Source organism: Phalacrocorax aristotelis, chromosome 18 (assembly GCF_949628215.1).
Source record: "Phalacrocorax aristotelis chromosome 18, bGulAri2.1, whole genome shotgun sequence".
Classification (NCBI taxonomy): domain Eukaryota; kingdom Metazoa; phylum Chordata; class Aves; order Suliformes; family Phalacrocoracidae; genus Phalacrocorax; species Phalacrocorax aristotelis.
The window spans coordinates 8,364,305-8,389,069 of record NC_134293.1 but is presented as its reverse complement, the minus strand read 5'-3'; the positions used below and the strand labels follow the sequence as shown (position 1 = coordinate 8,389,069).

General features: G+C 43.7%; 1 protein-coding gene across 18 annotated transcripts in view; it reads left to right on the top strand.

Moving 5' to 3' along the window:
• The first annotated feature begins 270 nt into the window (after positions 1 to 270).
• Positions 271 to 24,765, top strand: part of CUX1 (cut like homeobox 1) — a 283,415-nt gene continuing 258,920 nt past the window's right edge. For 4 of the 18 annotated variants that reach the window (XM_075113244.1, XM_075113236.1, XM_075113229.1 and 1 more), the window contains exon 1: positions 271 to 417. In XM_075113244.1, coding sequence (XP_074969345.1) covers positions 355 to 417 — 63 coding nt within the window. In that variant the 5' untranslated portion in view covers positions 271 to 354. Of the gene's footprint in view, positions 418 to 1,817; positions 2,108 to 24,765 lie in introns of those variants that run through there. The other 14 variants (XM_075113231.1, XM_075113230.1, XM_075113227.1 and 11 more) reach the window with 9 other exon arrangements.

Below are 24,765 nucleotides of genomic sequence, written 5' to 3'. Positions count from 1 at the left end.
GCCGCTGCACCCCGCATTGTCCCGCAGGCCCGCCCCGCCGTGCCCCCCCCGGGGACACACACACACGCGTGGGGGGAGGTGGGGGGGAGGTGCCCACCCTGTGAGCGCGCGGGCGCGGCGCCCCCTCCCCCCCCCCGCGAGCGCACGGGCCGAGTCCGTGTTCCGGGCGGGCGCGGGCTCCAGGCCGGGATTTGGGCGCTCCCTGCCCGCCTCCCTCCCCCTTGCCCCCCCGCCCCTCCTCCCCCCTCCCGGCTGGCTCCCTCCCTCCCTCCCTCCCTCCCCCTCCCTCCCGGCTCCTGAACTCCAGCCCCTCTCTCTCTATCAGCCGCTCACTCTGTCTCAATATGTCTCAAGATGGCGGCCAATGTGGGATCGATGTTTCAATATTGGAAGCGCTTTGATTTACAGCAGCTGCAGGTCAGGCTCCCCCGCTCGCCGCACCGGCCGGGCCGCGCCGCCGGACCCCCCCCCTCCTTCCCTTCTCCGCCTTCCCTCGGGCCCGGCCTCCCCCTCCTCCTCCCGCTGCCGGCCCGCGCCGCCTAAAGGGAACCCCCCGCTCCGCCCGGCCGCGGCGCTCCGCTCCCTCCGCCCCCCCCCCCGCCATTGATCACCGGCCCCATCGGAAATTGATCCTCTTTGTTCAATTCATCGATCAGCCCAAGATGGCGCCGGAGACGGCGCTAACGGGGCCGCCGCCGCTTCGCCCGCTCCGTCCCGGGCTAAGCTCTCTTCACCGCTTCCCGTTCCCCCGCGGCGGCCGGGGCCGTGCGGGGCGGCCGGGGCGGCGGGGGGGCGCCGGGGCTGCCGGCGGCCGCTCCTCTCACCCCGCGCCTGCCCGCCTCCCTCTCTCCCCCCCGCCGCTCTGCTCCTTCCCGCCGCCGCTTCCCCGCCGCCTTTTTCTCCCCGGGAGCCGGGGAAAGTTTACCGAGTGCTGGGACTTTGTGTGGGGGCGCAGGGAGCCGGCCGGGCTCGGCGTGCAGGCGCGGAGCGGCGGGGGCTGGGGGCGCTGTGGTGCCGGCCAGGCGGGCGCTCCCCCGCCGCTGCCCGGCCGCCGCCGCCGCGCCTCGCCTCGGCTCGCCGCGGGGTGCCGGCCCTCCGCCGCCGGCGGGCAGGGGGCTCCGGCCGGCCGCGCTCCCGCCGCCCCGCCAGCGCCGCGCCCCGGGGGTGGCGGGGGCTGAGGCGACGGCTGGAGCCGCGGCGGGGTCCCGGCGGGGCGGGAGGGGAAGGGGAGAAGGGGGCGAGCGGCCGGCCTTGTCCGGCCCGGGGAAGGGAGCGCGGCGGCGTGCGGGGGGGGGGGGGGTGCGCGGGCACGGGGGCAGCGCCGGCCGCGGGGGGGGTTCCCGCCGGCCGCGGGGGGCCGGTGAGGGGCCGGCGGGGTGCGGGGGAGTCCCGCCCGGCGGCGGCGGCGGCAGGGCAGGCTTACATAATTCACGGGCTCTCCAGCCGCTCCTGCCGCCCAGGATCTGACAGATGAGTGGAATATTGATGCGTTACTGTGCTGGCTCAAAGCAGCCTAGAAGTCGTGCTTCCTCCGAGGGAAAGTCCTCGGGAACCAGCTTGCCTTCACCCTTTGGGTGCGTGCCCTGAGGAAATGGCAGATCCACTACTGAGCATAATTGCTGGGGCATAGATAAGGCCAGGGCGGGTTTGGGGGGGGGGGGGGGGGAAGGTTGTCAAACGATGAATTGGTGCTGCTCCCGCCGCTGACTAGGATTGCAACATGCGTGCTTCTCCCAGTTGATTGGCGCAGGAAAGCGCTGCCCTGCCTCTTCAGACCCTCCGCTGCCTCCCGTTTAAATAAATCGGCTCGAAAGCCGCCGGCTGCCCACCCCGGCCCCCTCCGAGGCGGGCCGGCCGTGCCCGCCCGGGGCCCCGCGGAGGCGCGGCGGTGCTGGGCAGAGCCGCAGCGCCGCTGGAGGTGAGGGGGTGCTGGCGGGGGGCCGGGGAGCGGGACCCGGCCGCGACCCCCCCCCCCCCTCTCCGTCCCCTCGGCGGGGCTCGCAGAGGGCGAGCGGGCGGGATGCCGAAAAGCCAACCCCAGCAGCCCCCAGAACGGGAAGTGCTACGTAGGATCGGTAGTAGGAGGCTGGTCCCTGCCGACTTTCAGGTGCATTAGGAGGTGGGGTAAAGTAGCGTTTTGGTTTAGGCTTTTCTTCCCCCCTCCCCGTGTTTTCTTGTTTCTCTTAAAGGCTTTGGATTAAGGTAGACTTGGCTGAACTTTACTAACTTGAAAGGGTTCTTAATAGTGACCCGGAATACCTACAGGAATACAGAAAATGAGATCCAGATGTAGAAATGTATAAAATAAAATGGATTAAATTAAGACGTAGTTAAACGAGGTCTGACATCTTTAATTGTGGACTTTTGCTTTTGCCTCTGCGTAAATGTGGTTGTAGTCGCTTAGCATAGGGAAATAAACGCTCCTAACGTCGCTGCTGTGGTGTTACATTTAACAGCCAAGAAGCCTAAATATTTCCTATAAAAATAAAGACTTCAGAAATGCTTATTGATTAAAACGTATTACTCTCAAGTATCTATCATGTAAATTAAGTTCTAAAATGTAATGAACGCAGCCCAATGGCATTTTGATAGATTGTTCTATTCTGTTTTTAGTAAAAAATAGCTCACTTTTATCATAATTTAATTTCTGTGCATACTGTAAAACCTGTTGTGGAGTATCACTGTACAAACCTTAATCTCGGTTTTGCAGACTGAATGTGACAGTCTGACTCGAACGGCTTGTAGGTTCTCCTTTGAAGCATTCTGGTAACGCTAGCTTCAGGTTGTTTGAACGATATTCATTACCTGCTTTTGAGGACTTGTGATTATTTATCCACGTCGTGGATTGAGGCTGTTCACCTTTTGGCAGGTTCACCGGGCAGCTTCTGCGCAGTGCAAAATTTATTAACTGCACGTGGTCTGTCTGTGGAGAGTCCTAGAGTGACCAGAGATGTAGAGAGTAGCTTCATCCATGTGCAGAATAGTTAATTTGTTTAAAATTAGCTTTTTTTTTTTTAATGCACCCATCTGCAAGAAGAGGTAGTGTAATATTTACTCCCACTTGCGGATGAAGCAATATGCTATAAAAGCTATCGTTACTGAGTATGAAGTTCAGTCTTACAGAACTGTCCATCCCTCCCTCCCTCCCCCATCATTCATTTGTACTAATGTATTTCAAGGGTGGAATTATAGAAAATAAAAATGCTTTCGCCTGCACTTCCGTTACCCTATTCCAGGACAGAAACCTGAAGGATTTATGCTTAACGCAGTTCCACCTGTGCCCTGGAAACTCCACCTTTTGTAGCTTGACGTCTAGATGGCTTCGAACCTATCGTTTTTCTGCATGAGAAAGTTGTAAGGAGCTGAGGCTGTGCAGTCCCGCACCGCTGGCAGCAGAGCGATGCGCACCCCGTCTGCTCGCAACTTCCTCTTCTGTGTTCTATTAGAAGACGATGTTTAACTGTTGATGAGCTTCGACCTGCCTTGTAATATTAAGCAGCAGCTTTCTCAAGATTGTATCAATATTAATTAAAAACAGCCAGGAACACTTTAGGGTCTGACTCGTTTAATTATTTATTTCCTTTCACTAAATAACCTGTTGTTTATAGGAGGAGAGATTTCAAGAGTTAGAGGCAGGATTAAATAATTCAGAACTTGGATTAAAGAACAAAAAGGTCTGTTCACAAATGGAATATGAGATGCAAAAATGGCAGTTTCCTACAGGTATCAAACGTGGCTCTTCACTTGCAACTGTACCTGAAAGGCACGCAGCTGAACGCTTAACCCTTTTCTCTAGCAAAGGTTAGTTATATTTCCTAAGGAAACGGTGGAATTGGCATGTTGTTTCTGCATCGGTTTGCCATGTGGTTGAAAATGGACCTGTTTGATAACTGATGGCAAGGGAATTCCAGTGCGTAGAGAAAACAGATCCTTGCAAGCAGTGAATATTGTGGCGATAAATGCAAATTAAATCACTGGAGAAAGGCTGTCGCCCTCGAGTTAAAACTGCATGTCCTGTTTGGAAGCAGTTGTATGATCTGAATCAGGTTGACGTACAGCAGCGTGAAGGTTACTTGCTGTTGTGTGGTCCTGTCTGGAGTTTGTAGTTTTTGGTGTCACCATCAGCTTCACCATAAAAACAACCCTCTGCTGGAGAGCAGGAAAATGAGTGTGGTGTTCCTGTGGGTACAGCATACAGTCCTGTAAGACTTTGGTTAACATCTCTGAATACGTGTGCATGTATATACCTATATCAGAGGAGGCAGTTGGTCCTGCTATATTCTTTTGACCAGCAGTGTTGCATGAGTAAGTCTAGCTTGGCTCTCAGATCTAAATTGAATCTGCAGGATGAATGGAAGAAGTTAATACCATTTGAAACCTAAATGAACTATGTGTTGAAGTATTTTGACAATAAACACAAGTCTCAAAATGTCATCAGAGCTTTTTAGGATGAGCACATGTACTGGTAAAAAGTATGGTTTTTTATTGCTTTTGAGGAGAATGGCATAATGGCATGTTACTATCGAGTTAGGGAAAGGAAATCTAAAGTCAAATCTTGCTCACGCGTCTGTTTTTTAAGATCTCATCCTGGTATTGCATCATATATGATTAAAGTAAGGATGGAGCATTAGTTCTACGCATGCTGTGATCTTACAACGTCATAAAATTTGCAACAAAATCTGGAAAAACTAAGTAGTAATGAGTAGCTTTTAAATACTGAAGAGCTTCTATTATTTAATTAGAAGCAGGTGGAGTTCTTGGCATCTCTTAGTTGGATCTGATCGTACCAGAGCACAGGTTGCTTTGCTTTAAGTGAAGGAGTTAACGTGCTTCGTAGGAAGTGGACTTAGTGATCACGTCTGAGTGTTTAATTTTGTTTATCCATGCAGGTCACTGTAGAACTTGTAGTTTCTGTCCTAAAAGTAGATAGTGCTTTACTATTTATAATGGTAGTTAAATGTGTATTGGGAAAAGAGTCTAGCTACTGAAAATACATTTCTGCTTCTCCCACCTGATGAGAGATTTGTAGTGAAAGCAGCTTGGTGGTTCTTCAGGAAGATGCAATACAGGGAGCTGAGAGGGAAGTAAAAGCCAGGGTGCTGCTGCCAGTATGCTCTGATAGCTGTCGTTGCTTCCCTGCAGCAGGAAGGCTTTGGCTTTTTGTGCTGGTCGGGGTGCTGTCCCTGGACATCTGACACACACGACATACTGGAAGAAAGGCCCTCGGTATACTTCTGGCTTGTGAATTTGGCTTTCATAGGATTCCTTGAATCCTGTTCCTTGGAAAGAAATTTCTGAAAGCTTTTCTTGCACTCTTTCCTGTTCCTCAAGTGGAATAATGCCCATCTGAAACATGGCAGAATTAGCGCGTGTTCCAGTCGCTCTGCTATTATGCCAAGTTTGTGGTTAATTGGATAATGTATTGAGAAATGCAGTAGTGAGGATTTGGAATATGGTAATGGTTGGGATTTTTCTGAGAAAGGATTGCACTCCTTGGCTGTGTAGAACAATACCAAATAAGTAATGGGTGAAACATTTGCTATAGAAGAAATTACATGCAGTCTAAAATTCCAATGAACAATTATTCTTTATTTGCAAGCTGATTTGTAATGCAAAAAGTGGATGTAGAAAAATGCATAATCCAAAGTTTCAGTCTGATCACACTAAAGCTGAAAATAAAGGCAGTTTATTTATTGGATGGAGAACAGATACATATATGGATGCTTAGGTTTTTTTAAGACACCAAACAGGCAGGGCTTACTGACTCGTGGTCTTTTTTGTGGAAGCGGAGCAGTAAGTTCCCATCTTGTATATCCAGGATTCTCTTGCACATGTTTTTTACATTTCATTCTTTGCTTATCTTTGTGCTTGGTTGTTTCCCATATACTTTATGGGCAAGGTGTTGAAAATGCGGTGTTTTCTGGATCGACAATACAGCAACAGTGTTCCAGCATTGCGTGAAGGAGTAAGGAGGAAGGTGTGAAGCTGAGGGGCAGAAAGCTGAAATGGGGTAGTTAGCAGGAGACAAGGAGTCCAGGGCGAAGGGGTTTGTACAAGAGTGCTCGCACATGTGGTTGTAGGTGTGGTGTTGACCTTGCCAGGAAAGAGGAGAGAAACTTAGATCTTATGATCAGAATAGTTACTGTCCTTAAATTAGTAAAGATAATATAAATCTTACTCATTTTGTGACATACATGTTTTAAGCTCATTTTTGTTGTCTCTGGTTTGGCAAGGCAAATAAGTTAGTAATTTCAGCTTTTATTGTTAGTTATAATGAAGAAAATACAGGCTATTACAGTGCTTGGGTTGTGAGGGACATGGAAATCCAGAGAGATAACTGAGCATTAACAGCAGTAAGTTTTTATGAAAGATTAAGGACCAAGTGTGCAGATGTTGGGTGTAGGTTGCTGGATGTAACAGTTGTCTTCCCTGTTGTCGAACAGTACTTGCATTTCTGGGAAAGCAGTAGGAAGGAAAGAATTTGTACTGTATCTACCGCGGTTGCCTGATCGTGCTCGCATTTTGACTCTAGCAGGATACAGCAGTTCTTACGCTGTTACTTGGTCTCTTCTGTGACTTAGCAGAGTTAAATATTTAGCACAAATAAACTTATTTCTTGGTATGAAGGCGCTAGAGCCGGGCGGTGGCCCAGCGGCTCTGTGCGGATGTGTTATAGCAGACATAGGTTTGAAGTTGGAGCCTTTCAGACTAATGTTGTATAATAGCTTTTTGCCTCACTGGCAATTCACTTGCTTCCTTGCCTTGCAGTAATTTAATGCCTTTGTCGACGGTTGGGGTAATAAGGAAGTTTCTGTGGGGGCTGGAGTTGTGCTGCTGTTCTGTGGTGTGGCAGGAGGGGAGGCACTGTCTGCCTCCCGGTTGGGTTCATGGGCCCACCATGATCTGCTCTGGGAAAACAGAGGTAAAGATTACCCTTTCTTTGAGAAGCTGAAAAGCAGATGCACAAAAATATTTAAGCTGCCATATTTAGATGCTTTAAATTCCCCCATATCTTTGTGTTTCTGGCTGTGAGCTTTTTAAGGCATGTCAGGGTGTAGGCCATGTCTGTCTCTGAGGCTTTTTCAGAGGAGTTCATACGTCAGAGATGAGCAGATCCTGTTGTTCCTATCTTTGTTGTGTGGAAATGTACCTTAGTGCATAAGCAAGCCTCTGGAAGTGCCAGTGCAAGGTTTCTGTGAAGGATATACACATTCAGACCAAATTATTGGTAAAGAGCTGGACTCATTTTGCAGTGGAGGTAGACCCGGCATTTCACTGAATGCAGCGGCCTTGGGTTTGGCTAATGGCGAGGTGAGCCCTGGCGTGCATTGCACAGGCGTACGCAGGTGAGAGCAAACTGGTCTAATTCCTGCCAGCATTTTATAGTATCCCTTGAGCTATGGAGATCAGATGGTCCTGTGCTGCTGAACCATGTTGCCATGGGATTGCTCTTATGAGGGGTGTGTGTATGTACAGGGAGCCCGAATCACTTTTGATGCTTACGTTATAGAGGTCTTCCCTTGCTGAGAAATGTTGGCTTTAGTCTGTGGCTCACATGTGACAAGCTGAGGACAGTAATGCTGCACAGAAGTAAAAATAAAAACAAGTGGAGTGGGGGAGATGACGCTGTTTAAAGGACTGGATGGGATAGAGGGACGTGGTGAAGAAAGGAAGGAGTTAAGGAGTGAGCTAAGCCTAGGACTTGGAAATGAAACTCTTATTGCAGTGCAGTTGGGAGAAGACGAGAGCTTATTTTAGAATTTATATAAATATTCGGCAGTGCAGCTGGGGAGCGTGGAGGGTCTCCCAACAAATGCCTGGCTGTAGTGATGCATTCAAATCCAGCTCACCTGCACTCGCTGATCATATAAAAGGATAGCCTGGGGTTTACCACCGAGCTGTTCTTGTGGAAGCATCCTGGGAAGATTTGTACGTGAGATACCAGGGCGATGGTATGACTTCAGAGTACACTGACAGATTTTTAATGTTGCCCTGTGACAAGTAAGGCTTATGTTCTTGTTAGACTTAAATAGCTTTTTAACCACTTGGATGGTATTTCAAGGTGTTATGAACAGTAGAAGCATTCTCATTGTTCTTTTTAAAAAAAAGAAGAAAAAAGGCGATTTAATAGCTTTTGATTTTAATTTTTTTTTAAAATGAAGACTCAGATGAGATACATGTTAGATGCAAAAAGGACGTATGTTTTGCGTGGAAATGCCCTGGTTTACTCCCATAGAAAGTAAACTGCAAAGCTAAAAGGTAGTGCTGCAGATGATGAAATGCATGGAAGTTTGATGGGTTAAGACTTAGTCCTGTTCTCGCTGGTACCTCTGCTCTAGGTATTTGAGGTTGCATAGTGCTGCTGATCCATTATTTTAAGGAAAACAAAAAATTTCTCTAACCAGAACGAAAAGCTTCAGCTGGTATGCATCAGCCCATCAAAAATCTATACACTGTGAATACTTCCCTTGGGCAATAATGCTTAGGGGGACTGGTACTAATGTACAAAGCCTTTAATTGGTTCGGGTTCAGTTTGAGTGATAGTAACTAGGTAATAGTGACTTTGAAATAAGTTGGGAATTTCGGTCTTGCTGTTAGCAGTTGATGCATGCCTGTTTTCGGCTCTGCCATGGGTCTGCTCGGGCCTCTGAGCATTGGCACCCGGCCTCTGCTGGTTTACTTCTCCAGCTGGAAAACGATAATGCTTCTGATCCCTCTTTGAGAGCACTTTGAGATACAGGATTGTGAGTTAGCACTTACTATTCCCTTTTGCTACTACTTAATTCTGCGTTGTGGATAAATAAGACTTAGTTGTTACATTTTCTGGACCTTTGTTAGCTTTCTTTTTAAATGGATTAAACAGAGGATATAGTACTGTTGATTTGTAGGTACTTTTCAGGCTTGTTGCTGGAAGCAATGTCTATAGAAATGAATGTGAAGAAAGAATTGAGTAGTTGGGTGTCCTAAAAGAATATTGTGGATGATTGGTACTAAACCACTGTGAGAAAATGTCTCCTGCAAATGGTTATAAAGTTATAATCAGGAGTTATTCATACATACACACGCTCTTTAAAACATACCTCTGTGTTCTTTGGAATACTGTTTGAAGGCAAGATATGCAATGTATCAAGTTTTCCTTCAGATTTCGCTGTATATTAAAGGCTGCTTAAAATTCACATTATAGGCACCCAGTGATTTCAATGTTGAATTTAATATGTGACAGTTTGTGGTTGCATCATTTAAAACTGTAGTCCTCAGCTAGCTGCAGCCGTAGGTTTGAAACAGCTCCCTGTTTCAGAAAGACAGGCTGGCCTCTGCCAGCTCAGGTGAACGAGGATCTTTGGTCGCTAGCAGGGCTTTTATCCAAGCCGCGCTCCGGTGGTTGTAAGGACAGTCCATGGCAGCATGCGAGCCCTCGAATGGTGAAAGAGGGGGATATGTTCAGAGCAGTTTTTTATTTAAGGTGTTAGACTCGTACCTGAAGGCCAAAATTCCTTATTCACCAAAAGCATATGATGGGGTAGCTTGAAACGTTTTCTTACATTAACTTTCATCTTTTATCCAAATTGTTCAGGTTTTGTAGTCTAGCCATTGATAGCCTGCTAAGACTGTCAGTGGGGTTAGAGGTTACGATTTAGATGTCTACTCATGCCATCAGAAGTATTGATGGCCTACTCATTTTGCGTGCGTTTGCTTCCTCAAGCGATGAGGCTGGAGAGGCGCTGCTGAGCCCCTGCTCGCTGCTGCTGGTGGGTCTCAGCTCAGTGAACTTTGCAAAGGTGAATAAGCTTTATCCCTGTTTAGCATAACATAAAGGCCCTGACCCAGTAAGCATTATCGCATGTGCTTAATTTTTAACACGTGTGTAGTTGTAGTCTTCTCACTGAGCTTGGGTGGGAAGGAGCTGCCTTTTCTACCCCAGCCCACGGTTAAGTTGGGAATAGAGATGAATCTCTCCATACTAGTCCAATGGCTTCTCAGTCTCTGTCTTTATCTCATGTTTCTCATCAACTTAACTCTTTCTTGTTGTTTCACTGATGTGAAATACGGATGTTGCCAGAAGAGCTCAGTAAAATTTGTACTTGTGTTTCGTCTGTAATTATTTTTCGTTTTGTTTTTATTGGGTATTTACACATTTTATTGCATGTGCATGTCAAAGTAAAGTTGTATCGTCTTATCACTTAAAGATGTTTGCTTCATTTTCAGGCATAAATAAAATGTATGCTTTGTCTGTGGTCTGAAATATGATAATTTTGTCAGCAAACTGCGTATCTGTTTTTCTGTTGTGACTTTTATGTGTGCATGTTAATATTGATAGTGCTCAACTTTGGTTTGGTATGTCTGGTATGAGCAGAGTGCTCTTCTAATAGTAATTGTGGAGATGGGATAATATTAAACATTTAAAAACAAGGAGCCAGTAGTCTTGCAATTGATTTTCTGGGGAGAGACTTCCATGCAGAGTTGCTTACACAATTGTAACCTTAGTTTCTTTTATGTGAGTGCAAGAAGTGTTTCATATATATTAAAAATAAAAAAGTTGTGAATACACCGGTTACTCCTCCATTCCCTCCTTCTAGCACTGTCCTGTCTCTTTCAGGAGCTCTAGTTTTCTTTTGCTTATAGGTTTCTGCACGTTTTCTTTGGCATGGAGTCTTGCTATTGAAATTCTTTGGATGTTGGAAAAGGACAGCTTGCTAATATTGTGTCTTCAGCTCATCTCTCCACTGCTGTTCATAAGACTCTGCCCATTTTCTCAGGCAAACATACTCTGTACTCAATTACTGCTTGGTATTTTATCTTTTTTCATTGCTTTCAAAAGTGAGTCAATACTTGCTGTTTTGTAGGGCTAAACTCGGAAGCTGCTATTTCACAGGATGCAAGAAGCATTAGGTACGTGGTGAAGCAGACAGTAAGGAGGGAAGGAATCGGTCTCTGAGAATTTATTTCGTGTACTTTCCTAACGAAGAAAGCTTTTCTTGTGTGAGCCTTGATCCGGTGAGACTGTGGGTGCTGTCTGTTACTGACAGTCCTTAACCCCTGCAGAACTGGGGATTATTTCCCTGTTTTAGATAAGGATTTGAATCAAAACAAATTGTCTTACGAAGCCATGCTCTCAGTTTTATGTATAAAACATTGTTTGCTGTTTCCATGCTCATGAGGAGGAGCTAGTTCTAGGCTTTTTATGTATGTGCAGGCAGAGCTTTGGTCAGTCCCATGACTGGAAAGTTGTGTTGTAGAGCTGCTTTCTTCTGTGCAGTTTCTGATACCGATTTCTGTCTTTGACTTGCTTGCTGTGCTCCATGCCATCAACTCGTAAAACTAGAACTGTGTGGGTTTTTTTTTTGTGGGGTGGTATGTTAAATACAGCATAGGGGATTAAAGCAGCACACACACTGTGCTGTGATCAGCTTGTTTTAGATAATAAATTAAAATCCGTTAGCATCTGAGATGTCCTGGCATATCCTGAGAATAGTTAGTTCTTTAATGTGCCAAGCTAAGTAAAACTTGATTAATGTCACTATCTGGGATTTTCTGTCCTGTAAATAGGACTTGAAGTCTAAAATTGGAACTGGGGAAACCTACTTTAACTAGGATTAGAAGAAGAATTTAGTAGTTCAGATTGTTTTCAGGATCTTAGAAAGTGGTCACTATGCCCCAGAGCTGTTGTATGTGCCATCTTTTTGAAAATTAATTGTACTGCAGTGGCTAAAAAGTTAGTTTGGGACTGCAGCATGCACTGCTTGGCCATTCAGTGCTGTCTCTCCCAGTGTTGTAAAAGGTGCTTTCTGTGCTTGGCTGCTGCCTGCTATGCCAAAGGTTGTTATGTCTCCGGTCTCACGGGTTTGCAGCTGCTGATACCCTTTAGGATCCTTGCTGGTGAAAGGTGATGGTAGGCAGGCATTCAGTATTAGAGGCTTTCTTCTGGAGCACATAAGCAAATGTGGAAGCCCCTGATATCAGGAGATGTTGGATATATGTATTATTTTTAGTTTTCTAAGTGAACTTTGGTTTTGTATGGATTAAATGGAAGCTGGTAAGCTAGCAGGCATGCCTGGTTTGAAAAAACACACCTACTTCTGTTGGTTTTGGGCATTAATTTCTCTTTATCTTGTTCGCTTCTAGATATGCCATGAGAAAATGCAGTCATAGATCGTAGTGGTTTTATGCCCAATTTATTTGATATAATCATTTTACCAACAAATTGTGAAGTTAATTTCAGTGGTAAGGAATTTTTATTCTACACCTAGTTTTTTGTTTGTTGTTTTTTTTTAAGTTGGCAGTTGGCAGCAGCCCCTTTGTACAGTTTCTTGATTGTCAGCTCTTCATTATAAATTTACTTTCTAAATGCTGACTTAAGGCCTGACACTTTGTTTGTTTAACTGTCAGTTACTCTAGTTTGGAGACCTAATAAAAGCCTCTCAGATCTTCGTATTGAATTAGGCCATCCTTTACCACCCCAGTGACTGAAGTAAAACTGTAATAGTATCTTTCAGTATCTAGCCCATTTTTGCTGGAACCCTGCTTAGGGTGTCTTCTGATACTATATCCTCACTGTGACAGTAGGTAGTTCTCTGGTAAAAGGTCACTGTAATGTTTTAATTGGATTTTTCATCTGCAAGGAATATAAAAATACAAGTTTATTAATAGAGTAACTTTGATCTTGAAGGATTCCAAAACATTTGCTGCATTGCACGTACAGGAGTGGTTTAGTTTTACTGTGCATTCAGGGATAACCAATGTTGTCGTGGAGCATGGGAGCTGGATGTTCTACCTAGCAGGTCAGGAGGAGTACGCCTGCATGGGGGGGGGGGGAATCTGGGAAGGCAGAACATTGTTCCCAAACTGGACTTTCCCCAGGATACAGAATTGAACTGTGCTACTGTCAAAGGTGCCAAAGAATCTTTCACAAGTTGTTTTGGATTTCTTCTGAAATCTTTGAAAAAGGTCACGGGCAATAGGCAATTAGAGAAACACTTAACTGACCTTGTTAGTGTATTTTTGTGGAATTATTGTGTTTTACAGTTATTGCTGCTTTACACAGATGGTTATTGCTGGTTTCCATCTGTTCGTTATAGAAAAGACAGAAAACTGGAGCTTTAACTGGATTTTAACTGGAACTTTTAGGTTTTATTTCTTCTTTGACCATGTCAGACTAATCTGTTGGGTACAGCGCACTGTGGTTTCAAGGAAAAGAGATCAAAGTGGGAGCGTGTCTGCACAATATGGGTCACGATAGCAGTTTCCTGTGTTTCGGGCACCCTTCTCTTTGAACCGTCCTCAGGTATGTAGTACGATATCACCCTGGCAGATGGCCAGGCCAAGGCAAAGACTCTGACCAAGACTGACATTATGGAAACCATTTAAGCACAGTGCTTCATGGCCAAAAAAGATCCTTCAGGTCATATTGCTGCTTATTTCCAGTTTAACCTTGGTGCTCTCAGTATAAATGACTTCGCAGTGCCCCAGCAGAGTCTTCCCTGGTTTTGCTTCAATCTGCTCCCTTACAATATCACATGGTAAAAACTTTAAGATCTTCCAAGGCTCGCTGGTGCACGAGCTTCCTGCTGACACTGATGTAGCTGGGCTGACATCAGTTTTGGCGCTCGTGGTGATCCTCTGTTTCTCGATTTCTGAAGAACGGTGGGAGAAAGAACCCCAGAGATGCAAGAGAATGATCTGGGTTTTCACCCAATGAAGAACAAAGCAAAATGAAAAACTTCTTCAAAGTGCTGTCATCCTACTTGTGGCACTCGCAGAGTTTTTCTTCACCTGACTACGCTGTTTGAACTGGTGGATTGAAGGGCAGCTTTCAGTTGGCAGAAATTTCAGGTGGGGTGGAAGAATGAGCTGTCTGGTGGGAGAGCTGTTTGCAGGGGTCCTGAGCAGGGTACAGAAGAGTAGTTTTATTTCTCCGACTCCATTGCCAGTTGCTCAACCAGATGTCCTTAGTAGTTGGTGCTGTAAGATGTTAAGTAATTAGATCATTCAGATTCTAGTTAAACATAATTAGAGCCCTGTGTAAACTGAGTGAAGCTGACAGGTTTTATAGGTTGGTCATAGCAAAAATATCAGATGATATAGCTCAGCATTAGTACAAAAAATTAAAGCTTCCCTCTCCTCAAATAAAGAGGTGTTTAGTCTCCAAATTTAATCCTTAATTAGAACTACAATTTATGGAACTCCCTAAAAATGTTTTCAGGGTCCTGGAAGCCTCACTCAAAAGTGCTTCCATATAGCATTTGCTGGTTAAAGTTTGTTCTCCTATGCTTCTGAATTTGAAATAGAGAACCTACCTAGCTCTGGCTATGTAAAGTTAAACAGAAAGATAACAGAATTTTACCCTTTTTTTCTTGTCATTTAAATTAGAGGGTAAGTCAGTTGTAGTGGTGCTCCTTGACTTGAGAGGGGTTCGAACACGTAGGGCCGTCTCTGCTTTGCTCTCCGGTGTCCTTTCCCAGCTTGTAGCTGACTTGCCTTTTTGGAGCATCTAGCTGTAGCACAGCCTGTGTAAGATGCCTTTTTTTCCACCAGCTATCCCACTGCAAGCTGCGTTCATAACCGTCAAATTTCTTTGGTTACTATTAAATAGCAGAAATGGAGAGAATTTCTGTGTAATGTGACTGTGTGTATAGGTATTGCAAAGTAACAAAAGTGAATGCAGATTGTGAGGACAGGGCTGAAAGATTAGCGACCTGTTCCAGCGTTTGATTACTGTGATTTTATTACAGCACTCTGAAGCTAATCGTGATTATTTCTCTCCCTCATTTTACAGATATGACACATTATTTTGTTGTTTGTTTGCTGGCAGGCGAAACATATTTTCTGAAGGAAAGTGTTAACAGATACGCTGATAAAATGTCTGTCTTCTAAAAACTGTCTGAAGACAAATTGAGTATTTGTCTACATGTGGTGTTCACACTGTTGTTGTGCTAGCTGCCGAACAAATTAACAACACGATTCTTGACTTTGATAGGATGTAAACTTTCTTTTTAAATATTGCAGGAGTCCTAAGTTGTGAACTAGACCCAGGATGGTCCTTCTTCTGCTGGATGTTCTGAAAGCTGCTTGCTGTGTTGCTTTGCAGTAGCTAATAAAGAAAAGTTAGGTAGAGAACATTCCCGGGAAAGTGAAAATAATGTTGGAAAATTCAGATTCAAGTAGTTAAGGGGATTTTGCAGTTAGACTTAGTTAAAAAAGAAAGATCAGAAGGACGAAAACTGCAGCTATTTCTTGGTAATCCTAAATGATTAAGTTGTCTTGCTTGGTACCGAAAACAGTTCCTTTGCGTGCCCTCTAGAGTTATTTCATGCAATAACTTCCCATGTCCCCTCCAGCCTCTCCCCACCATGCTTAGTTATGTCACTTGTGTGATGCTTCGAGCCTTGCTGTCCTGGCTGGAATCTCGAGACTGTTTCCAAGCTTGTATTTCTCACTTGGCAGCACATGATGCGGCTGGTGGGCAATCTGCCGTATCCCTTTTTTGTCAAACATCAGAGTTGGTGTCTGACACTGAATCCGGGAACGAGAACGGGGAGAGTGAAATGTACAGTGAAGCTGAAGATATCTGCTGGGTGTCTTTGTGCATTTTACTGTTGTTATTGCTTATGATTGATACTCAATTCATGTGGTGCTAGAATGAAAGGAAAAAGCAAAATCTGTCGTATTTTAAGTGATTAGCACATCCTGGTAAGTGGAAAATTTTCAGCTACTTTTTTCTATCAAGTGCTGTCTGCTTACAAGTGAAAAACTCGGTTCGAGGAAAATCCCCTAAAGTTCTTTAGAAACAAAACAGTTTTGTAAAGGTGTGTGTCTGTATGTGTGTATGTTTGTGTAAACACACAAGCTCACACAAGCACAATCTCCTTTCTGGATCAGCTCCCACCATGCAAAATACAAACCTGAAAGTGCTATAATTGATTACGTGCAATAGGAGACAAACAACCAAGATTTTGGGAGAGGGCAGGGTGTGGTCCAGATCTGGCAAAACATTTAAGAACTGAACATTATTTTTTCAAAGGTAGGGAAACTTTAAAACATTGGTTCAAGAGTGAAGACTGGTTGGGAGAAGGAAAGGAGTACAGTAAACTGAGAAGTCTTCTTTGTAGGGGGAGGTGTTGGGGGAGGAATTGGGAAGAAAGAACACGCAAGTTTAGGTTAGTACATGTTCATGTTCTTCTGGTTTTTTAACTTCATTTGTTTCCCTGGCAGATGTCCCATGGCTTTGAGGCCTTTGTCTGTGTGAGAGAGAACATGAAGGAGGGCTTGGCAGGACACTTTTGGGTTGTGTGGAATAGCTGGTAGTCATGTTTATAGTCAGCGTTGTCTCTTGGCTTATGCAGTTTTGATAACCGGCAATTGTTCTGTGAAGTTGTGTGTTATATTGGCAAGTCAGCTCTCCCTGAATTTCCTCCGCCAGTTCTGTGTTGTAGGTGGGTTCAATGTACAAGTTTTTGTAAAGTCTGAGTAGGACTTGTCACATCCACAGTACTACACTTTCATACAGTACTTTACTTTCCATAGACATCCCCCCATATTATACTCTCTTTTTAAAGATCTTCATACAATCTAAGATATTACATGTAATGCTGCTTAATTAAATTGGAAAGAAACGGTATTTTAAAACAGATCTAGAAATCCTTAAGTGATAATGTTTTTCTGAGTTCTGTTGCGTATGTATATGCTGCATTCTCCTTTGAAGGCTCTTAGTTTTTTAGTGATTGCTGCACCTCAGTGCTTAATATTGTATTCTTTTGACTTGCTGAAATTCACAGTGGAGTTGGTTCTGTAGCTGCCTCAGTCTGCAGGGGAAGAGGAACAATATTCGGCTGCTGTGAGGGTTTGAACCTTCTGGTAGCCTTTCACTTGTTTTGTGTCTGTGACTTTAAATGGATTTATAACTCTGTAGCTTTATGGCTTTAAAACACCTGTTATAATTGCTTAGAAATATACTCCATTTCAGCCTTTATTGCTTACTGTGATTACGCTTCTCATAACCATCCTTTTTGGCAGACTCATAAAATAAGTTTTTTGTAATAGAATTCCTAACAGAGTTAAACAATATGCATAGTTTAAAGTGCAGATTTATTTTATTGGGAAAAGGAGATTATTCTGCTGTTCTTTGATACCTTTAATTTGAGACTTCAGAAGGTGCTCTGCATTAAGTACATGCATAAGTTTAAAAATTGTGTTATACCCCTTTCATAGATGGGAGGTATGCAGGGACCTTTTCTTATGGCAGGTTTATAGTTGAGAAGAATGTGCAGGCAAGTTCTTGAACTTCTAGGCACTGGTTTTTATCAGTTAGCATGGTTTGTATAGAAACTGTACAAAAAGTTGAAAAAAATTATGCTTAATGTTGCTATTTTAACACCTAAGTGCTTTGTGAGTACTGAAAAGAAAATCTGGCATCAGAGGGTTGTACCTTCAACTTAGAGCTGATCTTGAGCTTCCTACTAAAGTGGAGGGTCCTGTGAAGCTGCCTGTAGGGTGCGATGGATGAGCTATCGGTACGTTTGGTTGTGGTAATATGTTAAATTTCCTGCATGCAGAATTATCAAACGTATCAAGGTGTTATGTATGTATTCTCACGATGGTGAGGGTACAGAGGATAGAAGGTAACCGAGACACTTGAACTTTGTGTTGTACTGCCCTGATGGTGATGTCTCACCTGGCATACTTCAGGTGCACTTCAGGGGGCTGGGAAATTCTAGTTTAATACTGCAAATCAACTTAGTATATTAATTCTTGTAAACTGTTTCTAGAGATTGCAGGATTGAGGAGGTGTTATTTATCATCACTTTTAGCTAAAGAGTTCCACCCATGCAAAATTCTTAGCGCTAAGAGAATTAGACTTTTTGGTAGGCGGGTTGTTCTCAAAATCTCAAGCAGAGGACAAAGGTGATGAATAGTTATTTTTGGGCCCTTTTAAAATATGAAAATAAAATTACTGGGGTTAGTTGATGCTCTTTACACCAGCACCTTTATCCTCAAGGATATTTTGGTATTTTTGCCTTTGAAATTTAGGCTAGACTTCAAAGGATAGATGGAATTTCCCGGGAGAAACAGCGTGCTGTAGAATGGTAGAGGCTGGAGTTGGAGAAGATGATGTAAATGAGCGCGGGTCGCTTGGTACTGCTGGCCTGTTACGTGTCTCAAATGAAGGAAGCCAAGCCTTATCCCACACTGAAGTGGGAGACCTTCCGAGGACTTATGTGCACCTCGGAAAATGCTATGGAGGAGTCAGTTTGTGGTGCGGTTGCCTATGTCACCTGTCTGCTACAGGGTTTTGATGTGCTTGAATATGGCTGTGAATTCTGCATTAGCTGATGTGAGGCATGAGGCTTGGTGACACCATGTATGTGCTGTTGTACTAAACCTGTTTGAGTGGTTTTAGCCATTCACCTGTGGGACAGGGATAGTGAGTTTAATTTCTTTTTTAGGCATAGAGTGTATCATACGAGTATAAAGTCAAATACTGTGGGATGGCAAATACTGGTTTGTTGTTTTTTTTTTTTAACTAGTTGGCTTGTTGTAACTGTGATAATCTGTGTTGATCAACCCTTTTAGTGTTTGCTACAAAATTTATTCTAAAAGGCATGGTAGCTCATTCTCGTTGGTGGCGATCCAAATCGTCTCTGCTGCCAAACTTGGCACTGGTGCCAGTGGTTTGCTTTAGCTGATCTAAGAATATAATACAGATGGTTTGATACTCAGTACAGATATATACAGATGGCTTGAAACTTCTGAATTTCTTTATTTCATTCCATTGTTTCTTCTCAGTATATCAGGTATCTCTGGGTATATAATTGCTATTCTTAAAACAATCTGAACAGTATTTGGTTCAACTTCTGCCTGGTGTTGCTGTAAGAATTTGTCAGCAAAAGGCTGCTATTTCATGCAAGTTCAAATATTCTGCATGTCAGTACAGGCACGCTCATTTATAATGCACAAGAATATTTCTGTCAAGCTGTTTGACCACCGCACCTGTATATATTCTTCAGTTACACAGGATGTAGAAAGCAGATCCCATAAAGTGAGTTTATAGATCTCAAAATCGGAAGATTGTGGTCGCTGACACTGGCTTTGTTTCAGATTGTTGCCAACACTGGTAATGGCATCTTCGCAGTTGAAGCAGTGAAGTTTTAGCCGAGTGTAATAGTTCAAGCAGAGATCAGTATGCTCTGGCTAAAGGCTGGATAGTTTGTTTTCAGTACTTCTTACAGCCTGTTGATCTCTTGCCAGCAGAAACTTCTAGGTTGTGAATTTGTTTCTGTTGTATACAGGCGTATGACATCAGTTGCCTGCTAGCAGGACAGGGCGTAAATAGAATCATGACAGCATAACTTCAGTGCCCTCTGTGTTTCTCCATGCATACAATATATTGATGTTCCAGTAGCTGATGTTGACATAGCTCGTTGCCTGGGCAAGTGGTAAAAGTAGCCTCTGCTTTGATTTGCTTCTGATTTGATTGTGTATGGGAAAATCCTTGTTCTGCAGTTCGGGGATATCGACAGCTCTGTTCTGTGCATGGAAGTTTGGAGGTGGTTGTATAGACTTTTGAGCAGTGATTTACTTAGCTTCCTTCATAAGGTGGTTAAAGTGCTTAACAACACAATTAATGTAATTTAAAGACAGTTAAAAGCACTAGTGGTTCTTTTCAACTTAATTTTAAATGCTGAGACAGATTAAGCAGTTTGAACGATGACAAGATTATGCTCTATAGCCATTGAGCATATAAATAAAATATGCCCTAGTACTTGGTATTTTGAATCCAAAACTTATGGACCACTGAAATGAATGATTATGGATATATTGCTTTGTTCTGGGATCATCAGACATCTGACAAGTTAAGTGTGATCAGTGCAAGTCAGTATTTAGATGTCAAACCTGTAATGAGTATTTCACTGCTATAGGAAGTACTGCTGGTGACTTCAATACATTGTATGTCTCTTGAGTTCATTTCAGTTCCACTGCAGATACCGACATATAATGGTAATTCCAGAGATGAGACATAAAATAGATTTATGCATCTCTGGATGCTTTCTCTTCCATTTGCACAGAGGCATTAGCATTTTATCCAAATAGGCACTTAGTTTTTGTGCATGTAAATGGTTTATGTTTTAAGGCTTTTTCCCCCATAAGTTTCATTAATGCTTTAGTTAGTATTCTTAATACAATTCATATTTGTAATACAGAAAAGTTCAGATTTTACTAAACAGGAAGGAAGGTTTCATAAGAGTACCCTTATGATAAAGCTGCCAGCCAGCTCTGGAATGAGACAGCAGAAGTCTTTTCTGTTGGGCACGAGAGGCCTGGCCCGTATGATGGTTGCTTTGGAGTAGTATAGTTCCGCCTTTGGTGAAGAGAAGAGAGATGTTGCCTGTCCGTGCTTGTAAACACACCAAGGGGTAAGTAACTGTTCCTTGTTAGTCAAATATAAGCATTAAGGGTAGGTGGGGTGTTGTGGAAGGCAGTGTTTTACAGTGAATGCAGCGGGATGCTCGTGGCTTGACAACAAACTCGCTGGACGTGTGTGTAGATTAACAGGAAACATGAAGCTAAAATTGAGTCTTACTTTGTAAAAATCTTTAGTCGAAGGATCGTTTGTAGTTTGAAAATAGTCACCTAAATCATATGTGGATGATGCAGTGCTGACTTTAGAGTCCAGTCCGACTCAAAATTAACGTTGATCCTGGTGGAGTCAGCTGAGGTGGTTTGACACCAAGAGCAGGTATGTCTTTTAACAGATCGTGTAGGAGCAACATGCTTGGTAGAACTAGCCTTATCTTATGGGCACTTGAGATGTTTAAGTTAGTTTTGAAAAGATAGCTTGTCTTTGAAAAAATAGGTGCTCCTGTGATATGTTTATTCGAGCGGACCTTTTCTACCAGTTTCAAGAACTTCAGTTATATTTTAGCCTAATTTAAGAAAAAATAGTTATTAAAATTTGTATTCATCCTTCCTTAGTAAGGATACAGCTTAATTGGGGTGTTTCCCAGAGAGCTGGTTTAGGAGTGACTGACTGGTAATGATGAGTGACAGAATTAGCATAAATTCAGATTAATGGAGATATGGTTGGCTAGTGCCAACTGGCTATGTGGATATAAGAGTCAGCTCTGGGTAGCGATGACAGAGGCTGATTTTTATCCCCCCCTCCACTGCCTTCCCACCCAAACAGCTCAATATCCAACTGGATGTTAAATACTTGAAAATCAACCTACTTAGCAGCCCAGATCAGGCTCTAGGGATGAGATTTTGAAAGGGAAGGCTTGTTTGGGGTGGTTTTGTACACGGGTATCTCACTAGGGACTGCTGCAGAGAAGCTGGCTGCTGGCATGCTGCTGCTTGGCTTTTGAGGGGTGTCCAGCAGTGGGGGGACACTGATGGAGGCTCTGGAGATGGCTGTCGGAGGTGGATGGCTGGTATGCCTCTCCTTGGCACCCCGAGCTCTCCCGTGTCGTGCAACTCCCTGGCGAGTGCTGTTTGTGGCGCCCAGCCAGCTTGTCATGTCAGTGTTGAAAACTCTCCTACACTTCTCCAAACGTTTTGAACCTGTCTTGATCTGCCTGGTAACCTCGGTGTCTCCGCAAGCTCCACATGCAGAGCAGGACTTTTCAGCTGCCAGCCTCTTGACCACGTTTGACCCACTCTTTGTGGCTGCTTAGTAGCTGGGTCAGATCATCCACATGCAATGCGTTAGCAGTGTGGAAAACCCAGGGTGTGGTGGAGGAGTGAGAAGCTGTACCTGTGGCTACCCTGTGCTGTTCAGGTGACGGCGTCTGGATCAAGCCAAGCAGGTCTCATGGTTGTATCCTGTAGTGGGCAGGGTGGTAGATCTCTACTTGCCTCTTCTGGCTTGGGAGTGCTTGGTTTGCAGCCCTGGCCTGGGAGGAGTAGTGGCATGGCCAGGGAGCTGGTGTGGTGGTGGGACACAGTGCCAGGAAGGGGCTCCCTGGGTGCTGCAGCTGCTTCTTGGCTCTGGTGCAGCTGCAGAGCATGAGGTGACCAGCCCTTGGCCCCAGGCTTGGAGCTGGGGGCAGGAGGCGGAGGTGAGGGATCACCGATACCTTCCTCCTTATCGTGCCCTTCAGAATCAGTCTACCGGATATTCTTTATGATCCACATTTTTAAAAATAAAATAAGATAGAGATCAAATGCACCTCTATATCTGTGTGAGAAATTGCAAGCAGAATGGAGATTTGTTGTCTATTTAGGCATTACCATTCCATATTTTGCTGTCTCATTACTTCTGGTATCCACTGTGTTGGGCTCCTGCTGAAATAGTGAGAGTGAAAGATGGTCCGCCTTCAGTTCGTGTCCGTTGTGAATTGTCTGGACCTGGGCAGCGTGGGGTAGCATGTTCAAAATGCACTCCTGCTAATGCACGCCCTGACGGACAGCGCTGCCTTTTCCCCATGCGTGCTTAATAAACTAGATAAATTGAGTGGCTGTTCAATGGGGCTACTAAAAAGCACCTGCAAAATCAGTAGTCACTGCTGAAACCCTAGTCCCTGTATGCTGATTAGGTTCTTGTTTTTAAAAAACTTGTTAAATTCTGAAATGAAGGTATTTTCCCCAATTATTTTCTTCTAAAGTACACTTTTAAAATTGCTTGCTCTGATGCTGAAGAATACTTAATACTTCTTCCCTTTTACTGGTATAAACGCAATCCTGAAACAGTGTCAGTGTTTTCTAATATTATTTCTAATGTTTTTCTTAGTCAACATATTTGCTTTTTTTTGGGCGTACTGATGAGTTCTGTGACTGCTTGTGAGAATAAAAGACTTGGCGGTACTCCTTTTTTTTAATTATTATTCTTTAGTTGCTTAGAAGTAGTATCCTGCTTGTTTAGCATAACTGTATTGGGCTTTGAAGGTAGATTTATCATGAAATTTCACGGGTATCATTGTGTTTGAATTGTCTGCCACTCCCCACCACTGCACACATACACGTTACAGGTTGGCTCATGCAGTTTTTGTGCTGCATGTTACTGCTTTGGTTGTTTGAGTAAGATAAAAACTTGTTGAACTACTAAAGTGGACAGAGTTTAAAATTACAGACACATTACTTTCCTTTGCAGCCATAATATGTTTGTTTTGGCAGGCTGTCTCTTCACTGTAACATGGAACAGTTCCTTTTTTTGCGATTATTCACTGTTTTCAGTCATACAGCAAGTATTATTCATGGTCCTGGAAAAAGTTACTCTTCCACAAAACAAAAGCATAGGAAGTACTCTGAGCTACCTCGTTTTCATAATTGACAGGTATTAATGATCTGTGGGTATGTATTGCAGTAACAGTGTGTTTTAAATGAACAAATGGCAGCGGGTGTTTATGGCGTTTGAGCTGCAGGAGCCTTCTCCGGGTCTCGTGGTGGTCTGAATGTCTTGGTGGTTGTGCTGTTGCATGGTACCTGCCAGGATGATGCATTGTGGATCCACCATGAGTAAACACGGCGTTCACCTGGGCTAGTGCTAAGCTTCTCCCACATGGTGGAGCTTTTACCCTCAACTTGACCACAAAAAGACATTTATAAAGTGCAGAGAGCCAGCTTAGGAAGGGAGGGCTCAGCTTGCCTCTTCTTTGATCCATAAAATTTTTCTATCGTATATAATGATGTGTTTGAACTGTACAGACATTGACACTATCGCTGTACTAATGCCTGCAAATCGATTAGCATTAAGTCGGAGAGAGGCTTCTTGGACGCCTTCACAATCATATGGCAGTTTCTGAATGGCGTATAGCTGCGAGCACCATGCAGTGCTACAGCTGCTGAAAACCATCGTCTGCTTTTAAACTAAAAAAGGCTGATCAGATTTGCATCACATTCAACAGATATCTGGCCTATTCTCCCATCCAATTTTTCCATTTCCAGCTGCCTTATTTTGAAGCATCTTGCTGTTGTGTTTCTCATAATACAGGAATAGTGTTAGTTATTAAGATTAATGATTCTTACAGCAAACCACTTTTGAAAGAAATACTGAATAATCTGGGAGTTTGTGTGATTTGAACCAGACCTAGGACCTGAAAAAAAAAAAGCCAGCTAGTGAGAACAACTGCCTGTTTTGCAGAAATCAGCTATTTCTTTCTCATTACTTGTTTATAGTCTTCTGATGCTGTGGAGTCTTTTAAAGGTGTTCTTTGCTTATACAGTCAAACTGTAATTCACCTTACTATAGTGCTTATCTATTTTCTAATAATACTTAGAACAAGAGGTGTCGTTTCCTATTTTTTTTCTCAGGGAAAAGGAAAAGAATAAATTCAATGTCATTTTGTTGGTTGGTTTTTTTTGTTCCTTGAGTAAGGAAAATACTGTTTCCTCCAGTGGAAATGAGTAATGGTGATGCAGGTCAATTTAGACTTTTATATTGGCCACTTCTTTACATATAAGTAATCTGTTCTTCTGAAAATCCATAATTTTCATGAGAACTTTAAGTTTAAGCTCGCCCTGTTCAGAGCACAGTAGCATATTTTTTCACCTATTATTCCTATGGTGGGAAATCACAATTTTTTTCCGGCTGTACCTCTTTTTGTTAGAAAATTGGTTTTGCTGCTGAGGTCCCTTAACACCCATGTGTCTGCTGCATTGCATGTTCTGCTACCTGGCCTATTCTCCCTGCCAAACTTCATACTACTTTGGTCTTGCTCTTTGTTGTTTCTGAAGAGAATCCCTGAAACATTTTTTTCCAGTCTTCCTCTGGCTTGCTATTTTTCTTCTGTATAAAAATAAATTGTAGAACTGATCAAACTGTTGCATTTCTGCCCA